The sequence below is a fragment of the Anopheles aquasalis genome, chromosome X (assembly GCF_943734665.1).
Source record: "Anopheles aquasalis chromosome X, idAnoAquaMG_Q_19, whole genome shotgun sequence".
Lineage (NCBI taxonomy): Eukaryota > Metazoa > Arthropoda > Insecta > Diptera > Culicidae > Anopheles > Anopheles aquasalis.
In genome coordinates this window covers 1,483,238-1,495,745 of record NC_064876.1, presented here as the reverse complement: position 1 = coordinate 1,495,745, position 12,508 = coordinate 1,483,238, and the positions used below count along the sequence as shown (strand labels likewise).

Genomic DNA, 12,508 nt, shown 5'->3' with positions numbered 1-12,508 from the left:
GGTCCGACCAGTTGATATCACAGTGCCACCCAAACAGGATCATCCATCATTTATCGTCCTGTGGCTGCGTCTCGCACCGCAATGTAATAGTGACTGTAAATCCGTCTTCTCTCTGCTTATTGTCTCTGCCACTGGATGTGGCGATGAATGATGCAATCGAGCAGCCGTCGTTGTTGTTGGTTGCTGCCGGTGTCGGTGCTGCTGCATATATTGTTCGACATTTTACGATGCGGTTCATCATCGCAACTCATCGCAACGGCTGGAACCCACTAACTGGTCGCACAGGTCCGTGCAGGTGTCGTCTTCTCTATCGAACACGAAAGCTTTTCTCGCGTCTCGGTCGCTTCTCGGCGTGTTAGCTCGATGCCCGTCATCCAGAAACCACTTCTCGTTCTGCCTGTATTTCGTCATTTTCGGCACGAATTAGTAAGACGCACAGCGCAGCCAACGCCCACCGCTTCTGTTTTCCTCGAGCGGACGGTTTGTTGTGTGATCGATCGAGCGAAACACAAACTTGCTGGCCGGTTGCACTAGTTTTCCGTTTAAATGCATGCTTTAGCTTCAGGAATCCTGTGGCCGAATGGAATATGGAAGGACGTAACATGGTAATAAAATGGTTGCAATGGTTTTATTTTTATTGTGCTGTGGGGCGCTAAGGTTAATTCGAGTCAGAAAAAGACACACTTTTGACGTGTTTTACTTGTGGTGTTACTAATTTATTGAACAACAACATTTCAAAGAATATTTCACAGAAGTTTGGAGATTTTTTAAGTTGAAAAAATGATGCTTTTTGTGATTTTTTTAAAAACACGATTTTTAAAAATTTGTTTACAAAAAAACTATCAACAATTTTCATAAAATCTCGACGGCGCTACCTGGCAAAGAGTGTACAGATTGTGTGTACAAAATTTCAAATCGATCGGTGCAGTAGTTTTTACGGTACGATGGTCACCAGCTTTGAAAACGGTGACGCATTTGTCAAACCGGGTTCGTCGCTTGAAGTCTTTTGATTCCTACCAAAAGATGGCTCATGTTTGATGATTTGTTACAAGAAAAGTATCAACCTAATTATATTTCTGTAAATGCCATAATAAACTACAACTTTTGAAGAATATTCGGTATAATTTTGGAGAAGATTTGTGCAAAACTTCACCCATGGTATCCAATTTAGAAATGCGTGTCTACCGATGCATGAGGCGCGCAACTGTTCAAAAATCAATATCTCGGTCAGTTTCGCTTCGATTGAGCCAAAACTTTTACACAATACTCTTGAAAGGATCAACTTCCAGGGAAAAATGTTAAAAGTGTTTAATAGCTGGTGAAGTAACGTAAAGCATAACTTTTTGTGGTGCAAAAACACTTTTCTCACCTGAGCTGTGTTTCAATCGATACGTTTAGAGCGATGTGCATGCACAACATTAATTCAATGAACTACTTAGTCACAGCCAAACGACCAGAAGGGATCTGAAACATTGGTTTTATCTGGCGTTTTGCCAAACCTTCCCTTTGAGCAGCAGCATCGTGCGTCACACACCGTCTGTCGTCACCGTTTGTTTTGTTGTTTGGGGGGTTTGGATTTTCAATCTGCCACTCCGCGCCGTGTCTAGGTGCCGCAAGTCTAGGACGCTAAAAGGAACGAGAACTGTCCAGTCCCTAATCACGCATTCAGCAGCCACATTCGGCAAAGAACGCATCCGTCGATTCGCGCAATTTGCTATTCGCGGCACATTCCGGCGCACCCCAGGGCCTGATGCGATCCGGATAGTGCGCCGGGTGCCGGGCCGGGTGCCGTGTTCCTGCATTCCAGTGATCGATCGGGATTCGATCGGGTCCGGTTGATTCGCTCCATACCGACGGGTAGATCCGTTGTCGCAGCCATCCCCACGGGCTGAGCTGCCGCCATCGCACCGCACGGGGCGGTACGTGATGCTTTTTCGTAAATCCACTCGCGCATATCATAAAGCACCGATTGCCGCGTTGAAACACTGGGCAATAAAACCACCAACGGTACGTAGCAGAAGAGGGGAAGGAGGGGTGGTGGTGGTGGTGGTGGTGGTAGTACTGGTAGCCTAGTCATATGTGTGTGCGCGCAAGCACCGAGCGATGCTTTGTTGCTCGGAAAAGTTCCACAGAAGAACGAAAGAAAAAGATATCCCAAGGGAAAGATCACTAGAACCGTAGGCAGCTTCTGATATGCTGATCTATTGCCAAACCCTTCCACCCGGTCTCCCTTTCGCTGACGATTCACATAACAGACCCGCAGACCTTGGATGTGCAGCAGCAACAGCAGCAGCGAATCGAGTACGTGGTGAGCTGAGAGGGAGGGCGAAGTACGGGTGTACGTAGTGTAGCGTACGCACGCGCGCACAACCCAAAGACACCAGTACACTATGTAGTCACATGGGCGACAAGTGCATGGTGTCAGTCGCTAGCTAGCCAGCCAGCCAGTAACATCATCGTGGGCGCGCCGGGAGTGTTTTGTGTGCGGTTCTCTCTCTCCGTGTGGCGACACGCGACCTGTCGCACATCCTTTCACGTTGTCTGTTGTGCTGTTGTGGGTGTTGTTCGTCGTATCCTTCTGCTAACTAATACAGTGATACCAGGCCCAGGGCAGGGGTGTTTTTTTTTTTGTGTGACTGCGCAGTGATGGCGCAGAATGTGATGGTGGCCACGTTGGTGGCTGCGATTCTCTGCTTGGGGACCACGATAACGGATGCAACGTTCAGTAACGTGTGCCAGACGGATGACTACACCCGGGAGCAGCTGACCTCCATGCTAAGCTCGATCTATCTGACCGAGTCGCGCCCGGACACCGAACCGATCGGGCTGCTCGGTACGGTACCGGCCACGGACTGGAGCAGCAGCAGAAACACCACCCCAAGCAGCAGCAGCAGCAGCAGCAGCCTGGCAGCCCTGCCGGTGAATGGCAGCGATGTTGAAGGCAGTCCCGACACTCCGCTGGTCCAGCTATCCGAGTTTGATGCCTATCTGCTGGACCTGGGCAGCAACCGTGACGGGGAGCTCAAGCAGCAGCAGGAGCAGCAGGAACAGCATTTCCATGCCACTGACGCAGGTAAGCCAGCTGCTCGTTCACGCGCAAACACAGCGGCCATCCCTCTACCCATCAATCAAATCTGCCCTTCGTATCGTATCAATCAACAAACCGCACGGCCTAGTGGAGCCAGCATCCGAAACGGGATCGGTAGCAGCAGCAGCAGCAGCCGGTGGCCACTCAGCAAATGAGCTGGCTGACCAGCTCATGACAAACCGGCAAAACGCCCGGAAGTGGCACGGGTGTTTTCAGTAAGCGTGTCTGTATCTGTTTTGTGTGCTTGTTCAGCAACAAACAGGCCGTCAGCTGCAGCAGCAGTAGCAGTAGCAGTAACAGCTGTGTCAGTGTCAGCACATTTTCACCGCGCAAGTCGCCAACTTTCACTGCTGCTGCTGTTGCTGCTGTTGCGCCGCTGTTTTGTGCGCTGTTACGCTAAACGGTGCGCTGTGTATATGGGGATGGTGCTTCCGGATGCGCACCCGACCGGTGGGGCGGGACTTACCGTCCCCTTTTTTTCCATCCTTTCGACAACGGGCAAGGGTTAAGAAGAAGCGAACGGGGTGGGAGCGGTATTTTAATTCGGGTCAAAGACAGGTGCACTCCTTTTTTTTTTAAGTGTTTTTCGTTGTTTTTTTTGTTGAGTGACGAATGTCAATCATTCGACTAAATTTTGTGTTTTAGCTTTTATTTAGGTCGTCAATTGCGCAATATTTGCTACTAGATTATCCCCTTTGGTGCTGGCTGGTAGCCCCAGGGCGAGTATGTGCTCAATTTCCACCAGTTTTCCACCCCCCCCAGGGAAGTTGCATTAGGAAGGGATGTTAGGGTTGTTTTTTTCACTTAAAACAAGTTTCCGTAACGAGTTTCGAGAATTAAAAACAAAAACGATATCACCCAGCTTTTGATAACAAAAAAAAAACAACGAGAATACAGGAGGGGGGGGGGGTAACTTGGGCACAGAGAATGTTCCAAAAAGGTACGATCTAGTGTACGACTTTGAACGACTTTGGCGGAAGGCAAAATTCTTCAATAGTCAATTTCTGTTGGATTACACGTTGTACACTTGTAAGGTTAAACAGTGATGGGAAAATATAACAACCACTAAAAAAAAACCTCAACAGGTCACATATAAAAAAATCCCCAAACACGACGCATAAAAAACCCAAAAAAAAATAGAGAACCCCCAACAACAAGGGTACCAAATCAGCACCAGCTCATCGGCGCTGATCGGCGTTTCCCACGCGCTCCCACACGGCATTGGCTACGGCACGCTGACTGGCTAGATGGCTGGCGCACACACGTGTGTGCGCGCGGCGACCTTCGCCGCCTTATAAACCCCCCCGCGGGGGGGGGGGCATACTATTACCTGCGCTAGTTGCAGCTACTTGCGCTAAAGATCAAGTACGGTGCTAGGTTACTGTTTACCCGGTTACCGATCTAATGCAGGCCGTGGCCGTGACACTCGCGATCTCTCACGATCGCCGCCAGCGCTAGAGGAGGCCGAGCGCCCCGCAAACACACATGAGACTAACGAAAAAAAAAGAAAAAAGAAAAAAAAAACGCCGGCTCTGCTGACCGGGATCAAATCGCCCGAGATCGCCAGCGTTAAATGGCCAGACATTAGCGGGCAATCTGCGTCTGACTGAGGCGAGGCGCGGCAATGGGCACGGTGAGCTCAAGGCTGTTGGCATCTTGCATTTCGCCCCCCCCCCCCCCCCTTCGGCGCTCTTTTTTTTTTGCCGGGGAGAGAGAGCAGGTGAAGGTGAGAAACATTTAAGGGTTTCTGTTGGGTGGGTGGGTGGGTGGTGTTTTATTCTAATCCAAAATGAAGCAGCGAAAGATTCGGTTGTTGTTTTGTTTTTTTTTTTTTATTTTGACGGGAAGAAAAAGGGTCCCCCGATTACCGGGAGGCGATAAGCCAGCCCGGGTCAGTTGTGTAACGTGGTGGGATGGGACCGAGGGGGGCCGGGGGGTCGTTTCTGAAGTCTGGTTTTATGCAATCCTCCGTGCGTGCATGCGTGCGTGCGTGCCCGCCCTGGCTGTTCGTTGACATTCGATCGCTCAAGACGCCTCGATCGATCGAGCGAGGACAATGGCGATATTAAAATGCACGGCAGCATTTCGCCTACCATCGAAAACCTGCCCTCCGTACGCCCGCACCCCGCGCGCGGGGTTCTCTCTGTGTGCGATTACGCGACAAACGCAGCGCAATGACGCCGAGCGCGCGGTGCAGAAAACGGGTGGCCCGCTAATGCGGGCGATCTGGCTCACTGACATTTCAATTAAAATTTAAAACAAAAAGAAGCCTGGAAGAAATTGTGGAACAGGCTCTCGTGCTCGTACGTCGCGTTGCGCAGCGTTCTTATCCGCTTGTCCGGACTGTAAGAGCCCTTATCGTACAATCTGGTGTTAGATTTTATTTTCTAGTGTCGCCACGAGAAAAATCTAGCCCTAGGTAACTAGCGAGTCCACATTGAGCTGACGGTTTAAAAAAGAAAAACAATATCTACTATTGTGTCACGAAAGTAACAAGAATTACGATTTATTTTGAATATTCCTGGCATTAGAGAAATGAGATCCATATCATTTTCGTGCCCTTCAAAATCCCCCCCTTCGATATAATGCACATGCGCCAGCGGATTTTCCAGTTTAGGAAATACTTTTTAAAAAATCATCCAGCTTCAGGGATGACCTTTAGCCCATGCAGTTTTTTTTTTTGAAAGAGATGTAAATGTTGGTTTTTTTGCCAGTGACAGCTCAATCTCTTTCCCCAGCATTACATTTCCAGTTTTCCCCCTATAGATTCTCATAACCTGGAACGGATCGATTAATGAATCAAACTCCCATTGTTTTCTCTCTCTAGAATACATCGCCTCTCTCAATGCGAAGGTGTTCAGCCGGAGCGCACCGTTCAACCCGGCGTACAGTGACCGCGTGTCGGCCGAGTGCAAACGCCAGTCGGCCCATTTCCTCCGCTCGTACCGCCATTCGCAGCTGTGGGCACTCCGGAGTAAGTTTTCTTATTTCCACGATGTTTCCTTTCTCATTTATCTATACATATATATATATATATATATATATTTTGCTCTACCCAGTGCACGATGCGAGCGCCAAGCTGAGCCATGGCATCCTGAACGGAAACATTAACCAGTACGGTGACTTTGATCAGTGTGTCCGGCTGCAGCAGAGTGACGGTGATGCCCGGGACGGTCAAGCCATCGCAGGTCGCTACTGCATGGCGGAGGTACAACCGACGGTTAAGCCAAACACCGTCCTGCTACAGTACCTGTTCGATCTGGTGCAAGCGCACCGGATGCTGAAGAGCAATCTGCACGATGTAAGTTTTCTCCCTTTCGCTCCGCTCGCTCCGCTCACCACGCTCGCTCACTGACTGCTGATCTTGTGTTGTACCCCGCGCCAACTAACAGCCCGGCCACCGTGTGCCACGCTTCTCGACCGTACACTGGGCCCTGTGCGTACCGGCCGGGTGTACGGCGGCCGATGTGCAGGCATCGCTCGCCGACTTCCTCACCGAGTACATCGCCGGCACCGGCATCGAGACGGAGGTGAAGGTAAACCCGGCCCTCTGCCAAACGCGCCACCAGCTCTGGCACGACTACTTCACCGACCGGACCGTGCTGGTGTGGGCGGGATTCACCCTCTACGGAGTGCTGGTGGTGGCCGCCACCCTCTACGACTACCGGGTGCCCGGTAAAGGTAAAGGGCGCTGCTGGGGCTCGCGCTCGCGGTCCCTCTGCTAATGGGCTAACGTGTTTTTTTGTTTTTCCCTCCATCCATCCATCACCAGCGGAATGGTTGACGGCATTTTCGTTGATTAAAAATACCCGTTCGATCGTCTGCCTGAAGGAGGAACGCAACGATATCGCGTGCGTCCACGGGATACGCTTTCTGAACGCGATGCTGCTGCTGATTGCCCACAAATCGATGGCCCTCTTCTTCAACCCGTACGTCAACCGGACGGAGATGAGCGAGGTACGTCACAAGCTTCTGTTCCTCCGCTTCGCTCTCTTTTCTCACTTTTCTTCTTCTTCTCTTACGAATCCCTTGCGCGCAGATCCTGGGCCAACCGTGGACGGTGATTGGCCGGGCGGCAGCCATCTTCACCGATCCGTTCATCATGTTCAGTGGCTTTCTCACCACTTTCTCGTTCGTCGAGCGGTTACAGCGGGGCCAGCGGGTACGGCTGCACCAGGAGTACATTGGGCGGCTGTTGCGCATCATGCCACCGCTCGGTGCCCTCATACTGTTCTGTACGTTCGTGTTGCCGTTTCTTGGGACCGGGCCACTGTGGAACTTGGTCGTCACGAACCACGGTACGATCTGCAAGCGGTACTGGTGGCGTAATATGCTGTTCATCCACAACTACTTCGGCTTCGGGAACATGTGCCTCACGCACACGCACCACGTCGGCATCGATACGGAGCTGTTCCTGATAGCGCCGCTCTTCATTTATCTCGTGTGGCGGTGGCCCCGGCCCGGTATTGCCGCACTCGGTGCCATCGCCAGCCTCACCACGGTGCACCGGTTCTACACGACCTACAGTCTGCGGCTGGCCAACTACGTTTACTTTGGAACATCGTGTGTACCACCACTTCGCTGGCCGGCTTCGGCTAGCTAGAACCAAAAGAAATCGCTCTTCACTATCCAATCCAATTCAATCCAATCTTTGTATTCATTTCCCAGAGTGAAACAACTGTTTGACACCGCCGACCATATGTACACGCTGCCGTACTATCGCGTGACGGTGTACCTGATGGGAGTGATCCTGGGTTACGTGTGCTCCAGGTACAAAACGATCAAACTGAGCGTGGTAAGAGATTTGGCTGTGGTGAAGGGTAACGGCGTGTCGCTCATACAACGGTCTCTCATTTTGTAGCGACAAATCAAGATCGGCTGGTACCTGAGCAGTCTATCGATTGCGGTCGCGTTCTTCGGACCGGCACCGATGGGCTCGATACACTACGTGTACGATCCGATGCATGCGGCCAGCTACGCCGCCTTCTCGCCGATCGCTTGGTGTCTGTTCTTTGCCTGGACCGTCTTCACCGCTCACCTGGGCTATCGAAGTACGGCCTGGGACGCCCAACTACCGTTCAACCTCTATGACTGACTCTCTCTCTCTCTCTCTCTCTCTCTCTCTCTCTCTCTCTCGCTCTCTCTCTCTGTTGATTCTCGTCCTGCCTCCTGTGACAGACAAGGTAATCGATTTCTTCTCCTGGCGTGGGTTCCGCGTTACCACGCGGATATCGTACGCCGTCTACCTCACGCAGTTTCCCATCTTCTTCTACAACGTCGGCCGCACCCGGGCACCGCAGTACTTTGAGTTTGTGCCGGCCGTCCTCGTGAGTACTGGCGCCGTGATGGGAGCAAGCCGCAAGTTACCATTTCCCATCCATTTCCTCTTCTTTCCGCGTTGCAGTTCAATACCAACGAGTACCTGGTGGTTTTCCTGGCGTCGTTCCTGCTCACGGTGCTGTTCGAAACGCCCTTCATCAACCTGAAAAAGCTGCTCTTCCCCAGCAAATCGCGCACTTCAGCAGGGCTTCCGGCTGAGGCAGCAGCTGCGTGCACTGCCCGGTAGGCACAGGGGCGATCACGTGCAACGATTTAAATATTAGAACGGATTAGTATTAGGAAAGGAAGTGTGCCCGGTTCAAGGCTTACCGGGTTTGAATGTGTTTTGTAAAACAAAATAGATGTTAATATTACACGTAGAGTAAATAGCTGCGAGCCACGCCACGTGTGCTTGTGCAGAAAATGGCTGAACACTAAAACTATAACAACTACGTGTACCGGTTTTCGCTGGCACACACGTGAGAGTGGGTTTCTAAAAAATGTGTTTTGTTTTAACCGAAAGCTGTGTATTTTCTACGTCGTGCATGATGCTGGACGTCCGTTAGGTTTGAATTTGAGTTTTCAAAACCCGCAATTCGTCCTACCGCTACCCTACCATAAAAGTCGCATAAATAAACGCCTAAATAAAACCTAACTAAGGAGTCTTGTTCGTCCCCGGAAAAGGGACGGCGATCGTCCTGTCACAGGGACCCAAAGAATCCTTCTTATTGAGGCGATTTTGTTGGTCTTTTACAGGGTTGGGTCAGGAGGGGTGGGGAGGTGCGGGCGAATTCCCAGCATGACAGTTGGGCGATGATTTGTTTTATGTTGCCCCCCATGACAAACTGTTTTTTCAAGCAGTAGATTTTTTTCCTTCGAGTACATGCTATCTCTTTCACTCCTACCGTTTTTTGTCTTCTTTCAAAACAACCACAAACAACGATTTATTAATTAATCAATGAAAGATTTAATCAATACATACCAAGCCAAAACAAAAAAGCCGCTAACTCCTCTTTAATGTAAAAGAAGCGCAAATGGCAAATGGCTATACCAAAGCAGAAGCACAGTCACTGCGCTGCGCCGCACTTGCCCCCCTCCAAGACTCAATTCCCGGAATCGAGAGGCGCCAGGCGCCGATGGCGTCTCGCTATACTGTAATGGTCACGATCGACGTTTAATTGTTTGGGGAATTCCCTCATTATGTGACCATGGCTCTACTAGACGGGAGCCCAGCAGCGCAGGTAGACCGCCGCGAAAACGTAAACAAAGTCGTAAGCTAAAACAAAACAATCAACGACTACGCTGCGAATAGCGTACCAAAGCAGAAGCACAGTCACTGCGCTGCGCCGCACTTGCCCCCCCCCCCCCCGAAATTCCCGGAATCTATCTGGGTCGGAGACGACTCGGGAGCTCGGAATCGGTCATCGCCAGCCGCGATAGCTAAGCGTGATCGATGGCGCCAGAGCCAAATCAAAACAATCAACATCGACGGCGAATGGCGTACCAAAGCAGAAGCACAGTCACTACTGCGCTGCGCCGAACTTCCCCCCCTAGAAATTCCCGGAATCGATCTAGGTCGGAGTCGACTCGGGGGGCCCGTAATCGGCTCCGATTTTTTGCAGGCGTGGAATCGTGGGTGCGATTCCAAGCGCCCATCACTATAGAGCCTTGTATGAAGCGCGGATTTAAAAAAAAACTCTGTATCTTTGTCAGTTTTTCCTCGATTGATCCAAACATTTTACACAGTGTTCTTGAAAGGATCAGCATTCAGGGGAAAATGTTAAGAAGAAAATGTGTGTCACAAAAAATACCCACCAGCGCGGGGTAAGAGGTAGAATGTTCTGTGCTCGTGCATTCGAATGTTTTGAAGAAAAAGCTAGTTTTGCTGTGAATTTATATCATTCGTTTGTGTTACGGAGCATCTAAACCCGTGGACAGGTTGTTTGTGGGCATGCGCGACAACGGAAAATGGTAAGAAATTGAAAAATATTCTGTTGAACAAATCTGATCATGACCATTCATGTTGTTCTTTTATTCGGCAACATCCTGGCAGCATTCTGGCAACATCCTGGCAGCATCCTGGCAGCATCCTGGCATCAATCAGCGTCGGACAGGCAGCGAAGCAGAGGATTGTTGGGCGAAGAGTGGTGTTTTGCGAGGCAGAGTGTTCGATCGAAAGGTGAAAATAAAATGGGTGAAAATGAAATTATGCTTCCGCGTGCTTCATGTTGATCCGAAATATCTTGGAGGGAACCGAACCAATACATGCGCAAAAGTCCTGTAAACAGCAGCAGGATTTCCTTCCTGTTAGGCTCCCATTAGCTTCCCATTAAACACTAACCGAGGACTTTGAGTGGTGCGTGAGCGAGTTCTGTCGTACGGGTTGACAGAGCATCGTGACGTCACGGTAAGAAAATAGACGTGGCCGACCCGTGTGGAACGTTGAGCGCTAGCGGGACACCGAATCCTTTCTAGAACAGCATCAGTATGGGCCTCTGCAAATGTCCTAAACGCCAAGTGACGACACAGTTCTGCTTCGAGCATCGGGTGAACGTGTGCGAGAACTGCATGGTCGTCAACCACACCACGGTAAGCCGATACGGTACGGAATGGGTGGGCTAGTCAAATGAAACTGCGTGCTGATGCACTTCCCTCACGTTCACTTCTTCACGCAACGCACCAAACAATCAACGCTGCCGGAACCACCAGTGCACCGTTCAATCGTACATCCAGTGGCTGAAGGATAGCGACTTTGGGTCCAACTGCACGCTTTGCGGCAGTCCCCGGAGCACCGACGACTGCGTACGGCTAATATGCTACCGTAAGTGTTGCGTTGTGTGGAAGATCTTTCGATAGCTGTACTAACTTCCCTTTGTTTATGCGCTGCCACAATCGATGCAGACGTATTTCATTGGAAATGCTTGAATGCTAGGCAGCAGCTGTTGCCGGAGAACACGGCCCCGGGAGGTCACACCTGTCCAACATGCAGCGATCCTATCTTTCCACCCGGCAACCTTGTTTCTCCCGTGGCCGACGTCCTGCGAGTGCGGCTGGGGCAGGTCAATTGGGGCAGAAACGAGCTAGGTTTACCCTTGGTAGGTTCCGGGCGCATATTATCACACGGGACCCCGTATTTACCGCCGGATCTTTGCAGCTGCATGATGAGAGTGACGTGAGAAGCGGCTACCAGGGTGCCGCCTCTAACGTTGGCCCTCTAGCCGCAGCAAGCCACATCAGTTCCAGTGCGACGACCCAGAATCGATCGATCAATACTGCAGCACTAGTCAGCAAGGAGCGCCCCGAAGCACCACACTCGATAGTCAACCTCGATCCGTATGTGAATATAGGTAAGCAGCCGAGTCGCAGACCCAAGTAATCAGAAGATTAATGCTCTTCTCCCTTCTACCTCTACCGCCCATTTATTGCTCTCGCCTGGCAGCAAATAGCCGCCGGGTAACGCTATTGTCGCGTGAATCACCGATCGGTGGCTCCGATCGGGATGACAACAAATACAAGCGCCGGACGCCGCAGGAAATCTTCTCTCGCTGGTCACGCCGACTGTACGCACCAACGGCGAAGCCGATCTGGCGGAAATCCTGGTTTCTGGTTACCACCGGTATGATCGGGTTTCTCTGTATCGTCTACGTGATGGCCACGCTTGGTCGCAGCGGTGGCGACGATGAGATCGGTGGTTTCGTCCCGAATCGCAATTTGCCACGAGCGGAAGAGTGATAGTGTTTACTGCGGTGACCCGGAGAGCCTTTTGTTAAAGCTAACTGTAACGGTTTTAGCCCATCCATTCATTCACAAGGGCATCGAGGACGATATGATGGGAATGCGCATATGCTACGGAACGCCCGCGATAGATCCGGCAAACAATGAGCAGCGAATTAGGTGACCGACCAAATGGTGGATTAAGATTCATTTAATATCATTTTATGCTACAGTGCTGAATACGAAACGGATAAGAAAAAAACCGATAATCATTCCCTTCTAGGCCGGAGTTATTCTATTTTCGCAGCGCAACTTCATTTCTAGCATGTGCGATGCGGTGCAACCAGCAAACACGATGTCAAATACATGTATTCAAATATTCCAGAC

The 12,508-nt window shown here is 50.9% G+C and overlaps 2 protein-coding genes across 2 annotated transcripts; both read left to right on the top strand.

The window, feature by feature from the left end:
• The first annotated feature begins 2,437 nt into the window (after nt 1–2,437).
• On the top strand, nt 2,438–9,062 carry LOC126572994 (nose resistant to fluoxetine protein 6-like). The gene is made up of 10 exons (XM_050232752.1): nt 2,438–3,073; nt 5,916–6,062; nt 6,148–6,389; nt 6,481–6,769; nt 6,861–7,045; nt 7,128–7,651; nt 7,757–7,883; nt 7,950–8,139; nt 8,267–8,415; nt 8,493–9,062. The coding sequence occupies exons 1-10, from the start codon at nt 2,647–2,649 to the stop codon at nt 8,652–8,654; spliced, it is 2,442 nt and encodes an 813-aa protein (XP_050088709.1). The 5' UTR covers nt 2,438–2,646; the 3' UTR covers nt 8,655–9,062.
• Nucleotides 9,063–10,804: 1,742 nt separating this feature from the next.
• LOC126573110 (zinc finger protein-like 1 homolog) lies at nt 10,805–12,505 on the top strand. The gene is made up of 5 exons (XM_050232986.1): nt 10,805–10,996; nt 11,117–11,228; nt 11,309–11,502; nt 11,562–11,754; nt 11,847–12,505. Exons 1-5 carry the CDS (start codon nt 10,895–10,897, stop codon nt 12,137–12,139), a joined length of 894 nt encoding a protein of 297 aa, XP_050088943.1. The 5' UTR covers nt 10,805–10,894; the 3' UTR covers nt 12,140–12,505.
• The last annotated feature ends 3 nt before the right edge of the window (nt 12,506–12,508 follow it).

What these genes read in the sequence shown, in the direction of transcription:
- LOC126573110 (XM_050232986.1), top strand. Translation starts at nt 10,895, where the DNA reads ATGGGCCTCTGCAAATGTCCTAAACGCCAAGTGACGACACAGTTCTGC. An exon ending in TGGTCGTCAACCACACCACG is followed by an intron (nt 10,997 to 11,116) that starts GTAAGCCGATAC and finishes CGGAACCACCAG; the next exon opens with TGCACCGTTCAATCGTACAT. An exon ending in ACGAGCTAGGTTTACCCTTG is followed by an intron (nt 11,503 to 11,561) that starts GTAGGTTCCGGG and finishes GGATCTTTGCAG; the next exon opens with CTGCATGATGAGAGTGACGT.
- LOC126572994 (XM_050232752.1), top strand. Translation starts at nt 2,647, where the DNA reads ATGGCGCAGAATGTGATGGTGGCCACGTTGGTGGCTGCGATTCTCTGC. An exon ending in TACGTTTACTTTGGAACATC is followed by an intron (nt 7,652 to 7,756) that starts GTGTGTACCACC and finishes TTCATTTCCCAG; the next exon opens with AGTGAAACAACTGTTTGACA. An exon ending in AAACGATCAAACTGAGCGTG is followed by an intron (nt 7,884 to 7,949) that starts GTAAGAGATTTG and finishes CTCATTTTGTAG; the next exon opens with CGACAAATCAAGATCGGCTG.